Raw genomic sequence first — 18,368 nt, forward strand, 5'->3', positions numbered from 1 at the left:
CTTTGGTACAGCCCGAGGTGCCTTCTCTCTCAAAATGGTAGTGTCAACTCATTCTGGCTCAGAGAACTTCCATGACTTTCCCGAGTGATATGCAGCTGCTTATCTCAGTAGAACTGTGGGGCGGGCAGGGCTTTGCATGGGACAACCTAAAAATGATTCCCAGAGCCATGTCCAACCTCCCAAAACCAGTTCTGCAGCAGTGCCAGCCTGGGGAATCAGGACAAGGGGTTCTCTCTGTTTTCTCTCTGGAAGGAGCACATGCAGCTGCATCCCTCCCCTTGGAAGGCCTCCTGGAGACGTGCAGGGGCAAAAACCCATTGCTGCACAGACACACTCCTAGAAAAGGGTCTTTCCGCTGTCTGGCCAGACTCTTGGGAACAATATGCTTGAATGGTCGGGCTATACAGCATCTGTCCGCCTTGCTGGTCACGTCACCCACCTTGCCTTCCCTCTTCTGTGCCTTCAACCAGCTGTGTTGTGAGAACATAGGACAGGGTGTTCTTAGTTGGAGCCCACAACCACCAGACTATATTTGGTGTCTGAAGCCCACATTTATTTTGCCTACAGATGACCCTGTTGACCAAGATGCTGGGTTACCATTCCTTTTCCTTCTCCCTTTCTCTTTCCTTCCTCCTTTCTTTCTCTCTCTCTCACATTTACATTTGCAACCAGCTCTCAGGTGAGTTTCAGAAGGCACTGATTTGGGATCTGGTTGATGATTCCTGGCTGCATTATGAGTGTGTGCCCCGAAGACTGACTCTTGAGGCCCCAATAACAAGCACTGCTTAAAAGCTGAGCACAGAGCTGTCCAAGAAAAGGATGACCCCCAAGATCGGGTCAGGGACGTTAATTAGATAAAATTTGCAACAGTCCTCTGGCCAACGAATGTGCTAGGACTTCTGCTGGCTAAGGCTTCTCTGGAGCATGACCAGAGCAGCCCCCACAGCTGCGTCTACATCCTGTCCATAGGACACTGGCAGAGGGAAAGCCCTCTGCACCTCCTGCTTCAGCACTTCATTCCTGGACAGCGCACTCCCACTGCCAATCACCCGCTCCACGCCCCACTCCCGGAGCTGCCGAAATGGAAGCATCGAGTGCAGGTTCTGAACGATGCCTCTGCACAGGGCCCGTGTCACGTGCCCCAGGGAGAGGTCAGAGGAGGAGATTCCGGTCACTGAGGCCAGCTGGTCCGGCAGGTGCCTCTCACCCAGCACTGTTGGAGTGATGGTCAGGCAGGTGTCTCTCTGCTGGGCAGCTGCCTGGATCATGCATGAGTACACCATGGATTCTTCAACCTGTAGGCCTGCCAGGGACAGAAAAAGTCGTGTGAGTTTAGGCACCCCCTCACTGCAGGCTATAGAGTTCCCAGGGGGGCAGGAATGGGTTGACTTGCTGTCCCTCCTCACTGTAGGGGGCTCAGAACTCACTCAGTCTGGCTGGCTGTGCTTGGCCCCAGACTCCAGCCAGCTCTCTCACTGCTCACCCCAACCCAGCCTTCAGAGAGAGAACTTATATGCTGTGTGAGCCCTAACCATCCCGCAGCTGTGGGATGCTTGCTCCCAAGTGGGCCAAATGCATACACTGATCAGTAAGTATCATCACATCTCCTATTAGACTTATTAGCAGTGCCAGAGAAATCCCAGGACCACAGTCTAGCCTGCCCCTCAGCAAAGGTTGAGAACCACCAGTCTAGACCAGAGCTTAGAGTTCTGAATCACTCAAGGGTCTTATTAAAATACAACTCCTGGCTCAGTGTGCCTGGGATGGGGCCTCAGCTTCTGCATTTGTCATCAGCTCCCAGAGGAAGCCAGTGTAGCTGGCCTGAGGACCACGCTTTTTGAGTAGAAGGTTCTAGACCAGTGCTTACCCCTACGTGAGAGCATCAGAATCATTTGGGGAACTTTTTAAAAAATATTTTATTCACTTTTTTGGCTGTACCAGGTCTTAGTTGCAGCACATGGGATCTTCGATCTTTGTTGTGGCATGCAAATTCTTAGTTGTGACAGCATGTGGGATCTAATTCCCTGACCAGGGATTGAACCTGGGTCCCCTGCATTGGGAGTGCAGAGTCTCAGACACTGGACCACCAAGGAAGTCCCACCTGAGGAACTTTTACAAAATCCCATGCTCAGGATCCCTCCTCCCCAAGTCAAATACTCACCATTTCTAGGGATAAAAATAGGACAGTATTTCCAGTGCTGAGAACCTCCAACCAAAAGCCACTGTAGAGTCTCATCTGTAACACATTTAACTCCCATGTGCTGCAACTAAGACCCAATGCAGGCAAATAAGTAAGGAAAAAAGAAATAAGGCAAATCTCAAATACATGGGACCCAGAGGCTTATTGACCTAGAAAGTAATTGACCTAAAAAAAAACAGTGGGGTGAAGGAGAGCTGGCAGACTATCAGGATGCTCCACAGTCAAGGTTAGGAGTAATACTCTCAAAAGAGAGTAGGCAATGGCAGCTCAGAAGATGAGAGTAAAGAAGGCTGCCAGCTCAGATCCCTACAGAACCTGGTTCAGTCTGAGACATGAATCTAGAAGTTTATTGTACATTCAGCACCAGGACACTGCCACACAGAAAGGACAAGCAGAGAACACACCGCTGAATGGACCACCCTTACCTAGATCTGCCATCCACTGGACCAGCATGTGGACAAACGTGGCCAGCACGTTGCCCCCATTCAGTGACGCTGCCACAGCCAGGTAAGTCCTGTCGAAGTATGGGAAGTAGGCAACTGGGGCTGCGGGGTCTGGAGTCTCTGGTGGCTGGAATCCTGAAGGCATGGAAGCTACCAGCTGAACCGAGGTGCTGATGTTGAGAACTGGGGTCCGAGGAAAGCAGAGGTTAGGCCCATTGGGCTAACTCAGAGGCCACAAGTCACAATGGGGCTGGGGAAGTGTGCCACAAATTTCTGGATACTCCTCCTTTCAGGAGGCAGAGACTAATTGAAATAAATCAACTGGACTTCCCAAGTGGCACTAGTGGTTAAAAAAAAAAAAAAAAGCCTGCCTGCCAATACAGGAGACATAAGAGACAGGTTCCATCCCTGGGTCGGGAAGATCCCCTGGAGAAAGAAATAGAACCACCCACTCCAGTACCCTTGGCTGGAGAATCCCATGGACAGAGGACCCTGGAGGGCTACAGTCCATGGGGTCGCAAAGAGTCAGATATGACTTAGCAGCTAAACAACAACAAAGGATAGTACTGGTCAGTTTTTAAACTAAAGTTTGAATTGTAATAGTTCTAACTGATGGAGGAAAAAAGATGTGATGACAAAGAAAACCCACGTAAGATGAATGAGTTCTCTGTTCCCCTTGATAACAAGGCAGGGCTCTCAAAGTGGGCCCACTCAGCCTGGTTGCCCTGAGGATCACATGAAACACAGTCTGCCACCACCTCGCTGGGGCGGGCAGGCCCAAAGCCCAAGGTCTACTCCACCCCAGGAGGGGCGAATGACAGCCCCCAGACCATATCCAGCCTGGCCATCCGTTTTTATATGGCCTAGGAGCTAGGAGTGGCTTTTGTATATATATCATTTTTAATGATGTTTATTGGGATGTATTATAATTCAAATAAATTCACCATAAAATGCACCCTTTTCAAGTGTACAGTTCTGTGCTTTCTAGTATATTCACTATATGCGCTGTATATGGTATATACACAGGTAAACATCACTGTGATCTAATTTTAGGACGTTTTTACCCCTCTGGAAAGAAATCCCTTACGGGTTAGCAATCAAGCCCCACTCCCAGCCCCTGACAACCATGACTCTTCTTTCTGTCTCTCTGAATCTGCCCATTCAACTCTGGACGTTTCCCAGGAATGGAATCACACACTACGTGGCCCTTCACTTTCCTTCCCATGCTGTAGCATGTTATTTCTGGGGATACACATTTTAAAAATCCACTGATCAGTTGATGAACATTTGGGTTGTTTCTCTCTTTTGGCTATTATGAATAAGGCTGCAGGGAAAAAATTGTGTACAGGTTTTTGTGTGGATACGTGTTTTCAAATCCCTTGGGTATACACCAAGGAGAGGAATTGCTGGGTCGTAGTAATTTCATGCTTAACTTTCAGAGAACTGTCAGATTGTTTTCCAAAGGGACTGCACCATTTTACAATCCCAGAGGGATAGTCTTACCTTTTTAAATGGTTGAAAAGAAATGAAAAGGAGAAGACTATTTCATGAGACATGAAAATTTTATGAAATTCACATTTCAGCCTCTATAAATAAAGTTTTATTGGAACACAGCTACACCCACTCACTTATGCATTAGCTAAGGCTGCTTTTCTGCCCCAACAGCAGGTAAGTAGTTGTGGCAGAAACTAAATGGCCCACAATGCTTGAAATATTTACTACCTGGCCCTTTACAGGAAAACTTTGCCAAACCCTGCCCTGGAGGGCAGCCTCCACCTCACTGTGACTCTCTCACACAAAATACAGGAAAATCTGCATTTCTAATCAAATCCAAGAGAACTTTCATTGACACACACACAGTAACAAAAACCCTAATCTACTCATCTGTTTCCTTGGTCAGGGAGACACACAGAAACCAGCTAACTAGAGAGAGTCATTTTCCTTAGCTGACCCTAGAAAAGAAAGGCACTGGCTGTGCTCAGGGCAGAGCTTGTCCTGCTAGAGGATAAGCTCCCTGGGTAGGGGCTTCACCTGTAGGGATGATGGTGGGGTTTTTTGTTTTGTTGTTTGTGTTTTGTTTTTTATTGGACTGTATTGTGGCATGTGGGCTCTTAGTTGCAACATGCAAGATCTAGTTCCCTGATCAGAGATCAAACCTGGGCCCCCTGTATTGGAAGCACTGAGTCTTAACCACTGGACCACCAGGGAAGTCCCGAAGGTATTTTTCATGTTTGCAGGACAACGGTCAAGAGGACATCGAGATGGCTGGCTATGTGTGCCCCTTAAACCCTCACACAGAGCTGAGGCTTATGAGGCCCCGGTAGAGACTAGAGGAGAGAACCAAAGAAAGACTTACCTGCATCGGTCTTTTGGGCCATGCAGGAATAGACAGAGGCCTGCAAATCACCCAAGGCCACGCCCACCTGCGTCCCCTTTGGGATCTCAAACCAGGCCTGTGAAGTTCTTCCTGCCACACTGCCAGGCTCCGCTACATCTGGGAGCAGCTGGACGGGAAAGCCGGCGGCCCTCAGTCTGCAAATCAAAAGTGGACAGCCTATCTACCTGGTACTGGATCTTCTGTCTCCTGTTGCTTCCAGGAAACCGAGCAAAGGAAAGTGCTCTGGGACACGCGTTCAAGAAGAGAGGGCAGAATCCAGTGTTTGTACAGAGGGCCCTTTTGCCTTTTTTTAAAACCATGAGATGTCTTGAGTTTTTTAGAGTGAACACTGGCTTTCAAGAGCTTGGGATGGGCCTTCCAAGGAAGACCATAACCAGTTTAAGCAGAGGTGATCGGAAAGGATTGGCTAAGAAGCAGATCGGCATCTGGCCTCCTGTGTTTGAGGGGAGCACAAACACTCTGCAAAGGGGGGCAGTCAGAGTTTTAGAGCCAAGTCACAGTTGGTTAGCACAGGCCAAACCAAAGTCAAACCCATCAGTCTCCTGAGTACCAAATGTAGTCACCACTCAGGGTTAGTGAACATGGGGCTGTCAAGTTCATAAAACATGCTAGAAAGTCCTTTACCTGAACTACCAGGTGCTTTTTGTTTTATTACAGAGCTCAGAATTTGGGACCTGGAGGAAGTGAATTTATGGGCCTCTGGACCTGAAAAGGCAAATGATTGTTTCAAAAGAACTTAAAAGGTATCCCTCAAGTCTACTCCTTCCATTTATTAACCCTACTTTTAAATATATTATGATAAAAATTTATTTTAAAAAAGAAAATGCATTTAAAATATTATCAAAAACAGTCAAATACCTACAATAAATTTAATAAAAGATGTACAACTCTATGCATACAAGCCATTATTAAAAGAAATTAAAGGTTAAAAAATAAATGAAATAAATGAAATGCTTTTAAAGGTTTGTGTCATTATATATATATATATATATATATATATATATAATGGTGGTGGGGAGGGATAGTTAAGGAGACATGTGCACACTGCTATATTTAAAATGGATAACTGGAGGACACACAATTTTCACAGTCAGGAGCCTGCCGTGTACCCCTTTGCTTGACAAAAGCAATAAAGCTATTCTTTTCTAATTCAAAAAATAAATAAAATGGAAAAGCAACAAGGACCTACTGCACAGCACAGAGAACTCTGCTCAATGTTACATAACAACCTAAATGGGAAAATAATTTGAAAAAAAAATAGGTACGTGTTTTTGTATAACTGAATCACTTTGTCGCACACCTGAAACTAACACAACATTGTTAATCAACTATTCTCCAATATAAAACAGAAAGTAAAAAAAACTAAGATAAAATGTATTTAAAAATGAAAGTTGTTGTTTAGCATCTATGGGCTGGGTCTGGGATTCAGAAAGAACTGGGGAGTGCACCCCAGGCCCAGGCAACAGTGGAGGAGCAGGACAGCATGGCATGGTGGGCAGTGCCCTTCCCCAGGGACTTCACTTATGGTCAGGCCCACCCACGCCCAGGGGCTGGAACAGGCTGGGGGCTGTTCGAACCTGATTCTTGGTCTCAGGGAATCCTCCACTATTCCCAGATAGGAAAACCCCACTGAAGCTCCCACTTCAGAGATTCTACCTTTCAGCCTCAAGCCAGCCTGCAAGATTATACTCACATCTCCAAGTTCCAGCTTTGGCTCCTGGTGTTGAAATAGCCCCAGCTAGCAGCATTCTGGTCGGACATCAGGGGTCTTGCCAAGCCGCACAGCATGGCAACCACATAGTCATGGATGGTGCCAGCTGTATCGTAGGACTTGAGGAACTCCGGGCTGTTTGTCATACCCAAAACAATTCAGCGTGGTTTAATATTGACTGAAAAGCATGAGCCACAGCTAACTGAGGGCAGTGTGGACTAGACATGGCATAACTGGGCAGCGACCAGAATCCCACAGGCTACAGTCCCCCACAGCTGAACTTCCCAAGGTGAGGACCTCCAAAAGCCTCCAAGCCAAGCTGGTCAGAGTCAGCCTTAGGGGAGGGTATTCATAGGAGGACACATCATGCCTGGGAAAGCAGGACATCAACCGTTCTTAGCAGTCCTGACCCCACTATGAACCCATCATGTGACCCTTGGCAACTCCCTTACCCTCACTGGCCCCGTTCTTTCCCCCTCTGGGTTAGAATCGGATAATCAACAAGCTCCCTCTGCAAAATGAAGAAGCAGTGGGAGACCAAGTCTAGGTCTTGAGACTGTACCCTGTGCGGGGCCACGCTCACTAAGGGACAGTCCAGTGTGGAGTGATGCTGACCGGCTAGAGGTACCGCTCCCTAGCCACTCTCCTGCATCAAAATCATAGTGCTTGGGCCCAGCTGTGTCTGACTCTGCGACCCATGGACTGTTCATGGGATTTCCAGGCAAGCTGGACTGGGTTTCTATGTCCTTCTCCAGGGGATCTTTCCTGACCCAGGGATCAAACCCACATCTCCTGTGCCCCCTGCATTGCAGGTGGATTCTTTACCCACTGAGCCATCATCAGCTAGCCACTCTCATTCCCCTGAAAATCCATCATCCAATTCAAAGAACAGTCGTCCGTACCTATTTTTCAAAAGCCAGAAGATGGTTGCACAGCCAAACCCTGTGGCCACGCTGAGATGGGACTCCGGCTGGGGCAGAGAAGCCAGGAACTCGCTGCTACACCGGCCATCCTGCCACGTGACCAGGTGGCTCACAGCTCTAGGCTCGAACACAGGGGCGGCCCCTCCCTCTGTCCATGCACAGCCTGGAAGGAAGATGACCAAAAAAGGAGAATAGGGCAACTGATGGGCAGCAGCATGTCCTTGAGACTACCCTGCTAGTGAGGTTACAGGATGGACTTTATCACCCGTGACAATGCTTTATTCACACACAGGGGTCCTAGCCAGGACCCAGAAGAGCAGGGAGTAGATGGACCTAGAGATGGTTACAGTGAGTGAAGTAAGTCAGACACAGGACAAATATCATATGACAGCGCTTATATGTGGAATCTAAAAAAAAAAAAATGGTACCCATGAACTTATTTACAAAACAGAAATAGAGTCTCAGATGGAGAAAACAAATCTAGTTACAGAGGAGGAGGGGAAGGGATAAATTGGGAGGTCGGGATGGACAAATACAAACTACTTTATATAAAACTGATAACTGGGGACTTCCCTGGTGGTCCAGTGTCTAAGACTCTATGCTCCCAAAGCAGGGGGCCTGGGTTCCATCCCTGGTCAGGGAACTACATCCCACATGCGGAATTAAAGATTCTTCATGCCATGACGAAGATCAAAGGTCCTGCGTGTCACAACAAAGACCTGGGACAGCCAAACAAACAAACAAGATTTTTATTTTTAAAAAATAGATAACTAATAAGGACCTACTGTATAGCACAGAGAACTCTACTCAAAATGCTCTAATCATCTATATGGGAAAAGAATCCAAAAAAGAGTGGGTATAGGTATATGTACCACTGATTTACTTTGCTGTATACGTGAAACTAACACAGCATTGTAAATCAACTATACTCCAATAAAAGTTACTTTTAAAAAAAAGAGCAGGGAGGTGGTCACAAATGTATGCACCTGGACCTTTTGAAGTTTCACCTGCAAAATAGGTGTAAGCAGGCGATGGGATGGCCCCCCCTTAGGGTAATCCACCCTCAAAGCTACATTTCTGCCTAAAGCTGGCAGTCTAACCCCTGCACTAAAGCTGGACATCTGCAGCTTTTTTTTTCCAACCCTTTAATCTGCTTCCAAAACTCTTTTGACCCTTTTTAAAAAACTTCTGGAACTATCATTTTTATTTTGTCTGTATTATAAAACAGAGTTCTTACATGTACCAGGGATTGTTCAAAGCACTTTCAAAATATTAATTTATTTCATCTACATATTAGCCTTACAACATATGTGTGATAAGACCTCTAGAACACGGGCTCAACAGTTGTGGCTCACTGACTTAGTTGCTTGGAGGCATGTGAGATCTTCCCAGATAAGGGATCAAACTGGTGTCCAGGGAAACCCCCAGGAACAGCATTTTAAAAAACCAATTTTCCACCCCCTTTGCCAACTCTTGATATTCTCAAACTGATTTCTGACAATCCAGTGAGTGGAAAAATGATTTCTCACTGTTATTTTCATCTGCATTTCCCTAGTTCATAGTGACATCGAGCATCTTTTCAAGTGCTTATTAGCTATTTGTACTTTCTCTTCTGGCATCTGCCTATTGGTTTCCTTTGCCCATTAGTCCACAGGGCCGTTAGTCCTTTCTTTGTTACTCATTCTTCATAGGCCCCCAGCTTCATCCTTTGTCTACTATACACTAGTGAAAATTTTCTCCCTGCCCGCTGCTGGGCTTTTAGCTTGGTTTTATGATCCCTACTTGTCTCCTGCCATTACTGAGCCTGAAAATGGAATGTGGAAACTGGCATAACCACAGGCCTCTCAAAAGACACCATTCACTCCCTCTCCTCTCCTCCAATGGGCTCGCCTGTGCCCTCATGGAGGCACTTAGCTCTCTGCTCAGGTTACTGGTGCCTGTCTGTGCTGACCGCCTTGAGTGAGCCCTGGCAGAGGAGGGCTGAATCTCCATTCCTATGTCTCCCATGGGGCCCAGCAAGGAGCCTCAAGTATTGCAGATTCTGAAATCAAACCAAATTATGGCCACTGTTAAAAGCAGAACGACTTGATCTCAAATAGGATTTCACTCGCTCCACTAAGCAGGTTATCATCATGGTCAAATGGTGACTCTCCTCCTTCCCATAAACAGAAACCAAACCAAGTAGGTGGGCAGGCGGGCTCCATGAAATATTAAGAAGCTCTCTCCACCCATATGGATGATGGTTTGTGTGGTTGTTACAGAGTCCAGGAGATGGGCAGAAGGGAAGGCGTGTGACCAGACCACAATCATTAGATCTCTGCTGTCCACTCTGGGAAGGGTTTTAGTATTAAAAGGACATTTATTCTCATTAACGCAAAATTAAGGAGTTTAAAAAGCTTTTACAACCTAGACTCTCCCCGAGAGGTCAGCACTAACACCATGACCAGCCTTTGGCTCTTGCTACCGATTGGAGCCAAGCAGCTCCCGTGGTCCCTGCTGGCCTGACGGTGGGCAGACAATGGGAGAGGAGGAGGGGGAGAGCCTGGGCTGGCTTCTGCACTTACCCAGGCCCATCCTGAAGACTGATCAAAGGCGGCATCACCAGACCTCCGTCAAGCTGCTCAAAAGCAGGTCGCCACTCACTTGGCCCACTGATTCTCCAGGCAAAGGAGGGGTGAATCCCATGTTCAGATCTCCTTAACTACAATCCCTCCCCCAGTAGCCATCATTCTCTGCTTAAAACACTTGCAGTAAAATGTTGATATTTTTGAAGCTGGGTGATGGGTGTGTGTTGATTCATAACAACACTGTTCTCCCTACTTTTATGTCTATGTAGAAATTTTATATATATATATATACACAAAATAATTTTATTTATTTATTTATGGCTGTGCTGGGTCTTCATCAGGGCTTCCCTGATAGCTCAGTTGGTAAAGAATCTGCCTGCAATGCAGGATACCCTGGTTCAGTTTCTGGGTTGGGGAGATTTCCTGGAGAAGGGAAAAGCTACCCACTACTTCACGGGCTTTTCTCTAGGTGCGGAGGGCGGGGGTTACTCTTCAGTGCAGTGTGTGAGCTTCTCATTGTGGTGGCTTCTCTTGTTGCAGAAGCACAGGCTCTAGGGGAGTGGACTCAGAAGTTGTGGCCTACGGGCTCTAGAGCACAGGCTCAGTAGTTGGGGTGCACAGGTTTAATTGTTTGGCAGCATGTGGGATCTTCCCAGACCAGGGATCAAAACCATGTCTTCTGCATTGGCGGGTGGATTCTTTTTTTTTTTTTGGCAGGTGGATTCTTTACCACTGAGCCATCAAGGGAGCCCTGAACATTTTAGAATTTTTAAAAATTTTTCTTCATGCTTGCCATAACAGAAGCTCACAACTTCCTACAGCAGCCTGATCCTTCCTTCCTTGGACATTCTGTTGGGCTGTTCCTCCCTCCGCTGAGCTAGTGTATCCTTGTGTGGCTCTGGTCCTCCCAGAGACCTTTCAAAGTTCAGGTGTCTGAAGTCAGACAGACTTGGGTTTGAAAGCTGGAGTCACCACTTGCTGTCCTATGACCCTGAGCATATTATTTTGTAATCTCTCTGAACCTCCACTTCTCATCTGCTCAAGAGGGACAATAATGTCACCTACATCATAAAGGTGTTGGGAAAATTCGATGAGATCACACAGGTAATGCCCTTAGCTCTGCACCTGGCATGCCAAGTGCTCATTGCTGTTTTGCTGGCTTAATTCCCCTCCTGGAGGCCAAAAAAAACAAGCCACCCACATCTACACCGTGGCAGACCTTCTGAAATAAATACCCAACTAAATAATGCTTAGCAACGGTGCCCATGAAAAGGACGTGGAACTGAAAATTCACGAATATCTGTGATGATGTTAAACAACAAAAACTGTGCTCAAATGCAGAAAAGTTTCCTCTGTGTCTTGATATTTCCTGCAGCTACACTAATCTCTTGGTGTTGGCACTGATGCTCCAAGATACTGGTACAAAGAAAGAGAAGGCTATGAAAAAATCCACTCGACTGAACCCAACAGAGAATCAGAGAGGACTCACTCTTCACCCTCTCCCTGTTCATGTATAATGTGTGAGTGGACAGTTCAGTTTATTACATCTTTGAATGGGACAGATGCTCACAAAACGCAAGAGGACAGCCTGACCCTTCACAGAGAGTCTTTGGCGGCACGTTTCTGGTTCCCGGTGAGGCAGAAGATAGATGAGCCCCAGGCTAAGCAGCTGGAGTTTGTCCCCTGTGGACAGACACTCCAAGATGAAGATAATAGCAGGAGCTAAGGGGAGCTGCACCCTGCTCAGATATAAGATTAATAAGAGACCGAGACTTCCCTGACAATCCAGTGGTTCAGACTTCGTGCTTCCAATGCAGGGGGCACAGGTTTGACCCATGGGAACTAAGGTCTGGGAACTAAGATGCCACAATCCCACATGCCTTGTAGCCAAAAAAAGAAAGAGCGAGACCACATATTTCTCATTCTTGAGGTCAAGGAGACCTTCCCAACTACACATGAGTAAAAAGGCTCCTCAGGGGTCAAAAAGGGAGGGAGTGCCACCCCATAGTAGGTGATGTCAACATTCCCATAGGCCTCTTTCCCAGAATCCATCTTGGCTAAGAGATGCGCACACACACAGGGGAGGACCCTGAGATAAACTAAACATGGCAAAGCAAGATGATTGGCGGAAACCAGAAGAAACGCCCCATATAAGTGGTTCAAACTACCACGAGGGCACAACTCTCCCTGAGCCCACCCGTGCGTCTATCCACACACACCCTTTTTCCTCCTAACAAACAATTTACTTGTTTCACTGCGTTTTGTATCTTTGTGGAAATTCCTTTCTACAAAGCTGACAGGCCAGCACCTCGTCACTGGCTATGGGTCTGGGGGCTAGGATTCAGCTCTCTCACTGCCTCACTCTGACTTCAGTCTCTGGCCAGGGAACCAAATTCCTGCTTTAAGCCGCACCACAGGCTGAGGCCATCGAAGATCGCAGGGTGACTGCTTTTGCTTTGTTTTGTTTCAATGTGGACCATTATTGAAGCCTTCATAGGGCTTACCTGGTGGCTCAGTGATAAAGAATCTGCCTGCAGTGCAGAAGACCTGGGTATGATCCCTGGGTTAGGAAGATCCCCTGGAGGAGAAAATGGCTACCCACTCCAGTATACTTGCCTGGAGAATTCCGTGGTCAGAGGAGCCTGGGAGGCTACAGTTCATGGGGTTGCAAAAGAGTTGGACATGACTGAGCAACTACAGAACAACCACCACACTGAACTTGTTACAATATTGCTTCTGTTTAACACTGGGTTTTTTTGTCCTGGAGGGATGTAGGATCTTAGTCACAGAACAGGGATAGAACCCACGCCCACAGGGTGACTGTTAACAGAATGTGATTGCCCCCAAGCCCAGCATACCTTGGCCTGTTTTCCAAAACATGACTCCATGCATCTGCCCCGACACGCCGATGCCACAGACCTTCCGGAGCTGCTGCCGGGGAAGGGCAGCGAGACACTCGTGGAGGGCCTGGATGATTCTCTTCACGTCCTGTTCTTGCCCCTGGAAACAGAATAGGACATGCTGGCCAGAGGCACGCACACTGGGAGGACCAGAAGACAGAGGTGGCAGGGACTTCCTGCGTGGGGGCTGCCTAGCTAACTCCCCCGAGGTCACTCCCAGGACCTGCGGACTGGGCCTCAAGGGTGAGATGTGGGCCTGAGGGGTCTCCACCACCTCCTCCTGGAGTAGGAATGTGGTGGGCAAGGTTCCACTCCTCCCTTTAGCAATGAGGGAGGGCTTGACCTGGGTTTGATCCCTGGGTCGGGAAGATCCCCTGGAGAAGGAAATGGCAACCCACTCCAGCATTCTTGCCTGGGAAATCCCATGGAAGCAGGAACCTGGTGGGCTACAATCCATGGGGTCGCCAAGAGTCAGACACGACTGAGCGACTTCACTTACTGATGAGGAGCCACTGCAGGTCAAATTCAACCAATGGCCGGACTCTGGCCCTTGCTGTGGAACAGTCTGAGCTGAGAAAAGCGCTGCCCTGCCCTACAGGCACTTACAGTCCAGCTGTGCTGTGTGCTGTGCTTAGTCACTCAGTCATGTCTGATTCTCTGCAACTTCATGGACTGTAGTCCGCCAGGTTTCTCTGTCCGTGGGGATTCTCCAGGCAGGAATACTGGAGTGGATTGCATGCCCTCCTCCAGGGAATCTTCCCAACCCAGGGATCATACCCAGGTCTCCTGCATTGCAGGTGGATTCTTTACTAACTGAGCCACCAGAGAAGCCTAAGAATACTGGAGTGGGTAACCTATCCCTTCTTCAGGGGGTCTTCTGGACCCAGGAATTGAACTGGGATCTCCTGCATCACAGGTGGATTCTTTACCAGTTGAGCTACCAGGGAAGCCCTATAGTCCAACAGGACAGGAAAACACAAGATGTGCTACAAGGAGAAATAAGGCAAGGTACATGGAATGCTGGGGTAGAAAAAGGATGGAACACAGCAGGAAAGAGGTAGACAAGAGAGCTTTCCTAGGGACTTCCCTGGTGGTCCAGTGGCTAAGACTCTGAGCTCCCAATGCCAGGGGGCTCAGGTTCGAGATCTAGTCAGGGAACTCTATCGAATTTGCCACAGCTAAGACTTTGTATGCTGCAACTGAAGATCCCTCGTGCCACAACCAAGACCTGGTGCAGACAAATAAATAAATAAAAATTTTAAAAATAAAAAACCTTGTAACTTATTTTTAAAAAGAAAGATAAGAAAGGCTTCCTGGACTAAAGCACCTGACAAGAGGTGCTAGTGGTTGCTTCCGATCACATTCAGGCAGGTGTTTCCTGAACATGCTGAGGGGCCAGAATTTGCTCCAGGGGCAGTGCAGGCCTCCCCTCCCTGGAGCTAACGCTTCATCTGTCAGCTGGCCTTGGGCTGTGGCAGTTCTTGGCTCCGAACAGATATGACAAAAGGATTAGAAAGAAGGAAGGTGAGGAGGGGTAGGATGGGGGAAAGAGTGAGCAGACAGCACAGAGCATTTTCTTGAGGAGGCAGCCCCACATCCTAACAAGGCTCTTTTTTTGGACAGAACCACTCGGCATGGTGTGGCCAATTAACTAGTCAATCCTAAAGGAAATCAACCCTGAAAGTATTCATTGGAAGGACTGATGCTGAAGCTGAAACTCCAATACTTTGTCACCTGATTCAAAGAACTGACTCCTTAGAAAAGACCCTGATGCTGGGAAAGATCGAAGGCAGGAAAAGAAGGGGACGACAGAGGATGAAATGGCTGGATGGCATCACCGACTCAGTGAACATGAGTTTGAGCAAGTTCTGGGAGTTGGTGATGGACAGGGAAGCCTGGTGTGCTGCAGTCCATAGAGTCACAAAGAGTCGGACACGACTGAGCAACTGAACTGAACTCGGGATAGGGGATATTATTTCTCAGACTGTAAATTAAACCCGTGCCTCCTGCAATGGAAGTCTGGAATCTTAACCACTGGACTGCCAGGGAAGTCTCCTAACAAGACTCTTTATGCAGAAGAGACTACAGGAGAACTGACTGGGCAGTAAAAGACAGGGCAGAGAGGAGCTGCATAGATGCGCATGATCCCCCAGGAGGGAAAAACTAAGACAGCAGGCAAAGGAAAAAGGAAACAGGGAAGAGACATTTGTTTACACCTGCCCTGTCCAACACAGCAGTGATTAGCCACACGAGGCAGGTCCACATTGAAAACTACACACCAGATTTCAGATTTAGTAGGAAAAAAATAAAGCACAATCTCTCATTAATAATTTCATATGATTACATATTGAAACGATACATTTGGATACATTGGGTTAAATAAAATAGCCGATGAAAATTAATTTCAGGGTTCCTTTTTACTGTTTTTTAGCATGGCTGCCAGAAAACTGAAAACTACACAAGGCTCACAGTTCCATTGGGCAGTGCAGGTTTACAGAGTTCCCATGTGGCCGGCAGATGGTGCGTGAGCCCAGAACAGAGAAGCTGTTCTCTATATGGGCCCAAAGTGGGTGGGCTGTGTGGATGGGGACAGCGGAAGAGGGGAACAGTCTGGATGGAGTGAAGACAAGGAGGCAGTCAGTGTACAGCGAGTTTTAGTGGTGAGTGTGACGGGGGAGTAGTTCTTGGACAGACAATGGGTACACCCACAGTGTAACAAGACAGGTGCTGCCCCCATTCCTTAGTTCAGAATATCAAGTGGTCTATATCCAGATCAAATCCTAGAACTTCAGATTGGAAAATAAAGAGCTTAAGAACTCATTCAACCCTCCTCCTCCCCACTCCTTTTACAGAGGGGGGAAATGGAGGCCCAGAAAGGACAAATTAATAGCACAGGAAGGGTTGCAGAGGGAATTTCCTGGCAATTCAGTGGTTAGGACTTGGCACTTTTACTGCTGTGGGCCTGGGTTTGATCCCTGGTCTGGGAACTAAGATCCCACAAGCCGTGTAGCACAGCCAAAGAAAAGGGGGTAGACAGAGTTTCCCTCAAAAATCCTGTTATTTTAAAGTTGCAAAGAGCTAAACATCTGACCTTCCACATAGTTGCCAAATTTGGCCATGGAGTACACAATGCTTCTAGAGTGAGAAATGTGGACAGGAGGATGGAACAGAACCATCACAGGTTTCTATAGATCAGTAGTTCTTATTCCAGGGGTGATTTTTGTCCCTTAGGGGGCATTTGGCAATATGGAGATATTTGGGGGTGTTGCAACTGGGGAGGAGGGTTCTACCACCATGCAATGGGTTAGAGGCCAGGGATGCTATTAAATAACCTACAACGTACAGGACAGCCCCTCACAACAAAGAATCATCCTGCCGTCGAGTATCAACAGTGCCAAGGTTGAGAAATACTGCTCCAGGTGAAATTACAGTAGTGCTGTTTGTCCCAGGGCACAACACACATGCGGAGGATGCAAGGGAGGGAGCTATTATGAACATCTCCTAAACCCCTCCTTAGGCAGGTGTGGAGCACTGGGTGTGCCTGTAAACAGAGAACAGCATGCTGAACACTGGAGGAAGTGGGGGATGTGGCCCTATGTCTAGAGCCAAGAAGTGGCACTCTCTCAAGAGAAAAAGGGCACTGCCTAAAACCCACTTCCTGGAATCTTGGCTCTGCTGCTCACCCCAACAGGGTCCAAGCTGACGTCTCCATGTCAAGGTGCATGAAGTGAGATAACGATTCTAAAATGCCCTGATGCTCCAACCAAATTAATTTTGAAAGACTCTGTGAAAATGTGCTCCTGAAATCTTTATCCTCTGAAGTGCTTCTGAGCAAGATGGACTCTGGGGACTTCCCTGGAAGCCCTGTGGTTAGAACTGTATGCTTTCACTGAGGAGGGCCTGGGTTTGATCCCTGGTTGAGGAACTAAGATCCAACATGATGGAAAGTGCAGCCAAAAAAAAAAAAAAAAAAAGATGGAGTGTGAACCCTAAAGAACTGAGCCCAGTTATGTAGCAAGAGCTTGTGAAAAACAAAGTTCTTGGGAACGGAGTTTGGCTCAGAAAATCGAAGTTTGTGGCCAGCAGTGGCCATAGAGGTTATCTATTTCAATTACAAGAACAAGCCGAGATCCAGAAAGTCATGAGGTTACAAAGAAAGTTCCTTGATATTAATTTCTATTATCAATGAATTGAATATTGAGATACCCTTTTCAGGGAATTAATGGACTCCATCTCTGAGGACTAATATCCTTTCTGAACCCACCTCTTACAACTGAGCCCACTGTGGTGAAATTCTCAATTTCTATCTCGTAGTTTTCACAAGACACTAGTTTTTGTGTAGAAATATCAATCTGAACTTCTCAATGGACCTGTCCTAATTTCTTTCCTCTAAGCTCTCTCAGCCTTTGGGGTCAAGGGACTTTTGCTAGCCAAATGTTTAAGTTCCTCCACCCACAATCTATACCTGTGGGATGAGAGAGGGGCAGGTTACACCTGGTTTTGTATCTGGTTTCTCAAGGAAAACCCAGACACTGCCCTAGGAAACAAACCGAATCCTGAATTTGAGGACATGGGACAGATGTGAGGAGCAGAGAGCCACAAGAATGAGAAGGTGGCCTGCGATCACTCCATATGCAGGAGAGCAATTTTCCCGCAGGTCAGGGTACAGAAGGTGAAGGGCAGAGAGCACGGGGATCTAGCGCCGAGGGCAAGGCTTCCAAAGAAGGCTCGAGAGTGGCTAGATCGGTGCCAGCAGGTGGGAAAGCTCCTGGGAGGAGAGCTATCGAATCGAGGGAGTTGCATCAGGCAAGCAGAGATCAGGCAGGCAGGCTGGAGCAGTCAGTGAGACTTCATTGAGGAGGGAGAGGGTGTCCGGAGGCTCCCGGAGGCGGTGCGGCTCCAGGGAGCTGCCTCACCTGGGGCCCCGCCGCCGCGCTCTGGGCCGCCGTCTCGGCCTGCGCTGCCCGAGCACAGCTCGCCAGTACCACGAACCCGGAAGGGTCGCCGAGCGCGGCCTCCACCAGGGCCGCCTTCACAGACGTGGTGCCCAGGTCGATGCCGAGAGTGACAGATCGTGCAGCCATGACAGCGTCGGCGCCAGCACCGGTCAACCTGGACCTAGGCGCCGAGGCGGGCCCTCGCCTGCCAATCTTTCCAGCCACGCCCAACACACAGAATTCTCATCTTCCCATTGGTTGAGGAGGGCTGCGTTCCGCGCACTCCGCG

At 47.9% G+C, this 18,368-nt stretch overlaps 1 protein-coding gene across 1 annotated transcript; it reads right to left on the minus strand.

Moving 5' to 3' along the window:
* Positions 1-534: 534 nt before the first annotated feature.
* On the minus strand, positions 535-18,240 carry SHPK (sedoheptulokinase). Its single transcript, NM_001075548.1, is given in 7 exon segments — positions 535-1,303; positions 2,626-2,826; positions 5,000-5,175; positions 6,735-6,887; positions 7,655-7,838; positions 13,101-13,242; positions 18,059-18,240. Coding segments are annotated over 7 exon segments (1,437 nt in total). The 5' UTR covers positions 18,227-18,240; the 3' UTR covers positions 535-890.
* Between the last annotated feature and the right edge of the window lie 128 nt (positions 18,241-18,368).

The sequence above is a fragment of the Bos taurus genome, chromosome 19 (genome assembly GCF_002263795.3).
Source record: "Bos taurus isolate L1 Dominette 01449 registration number 42190680 breed Hereford chromosome 19, ARS-UCD2.0, whole genome shotgun sequence".
Classification (NCBI taxonomy): domain Eukaryota; kingdom Metazoa; phylum Chordata; class Mammalia; order Artiodactyla; family Bovidae; genus Bos; species Bos taurus.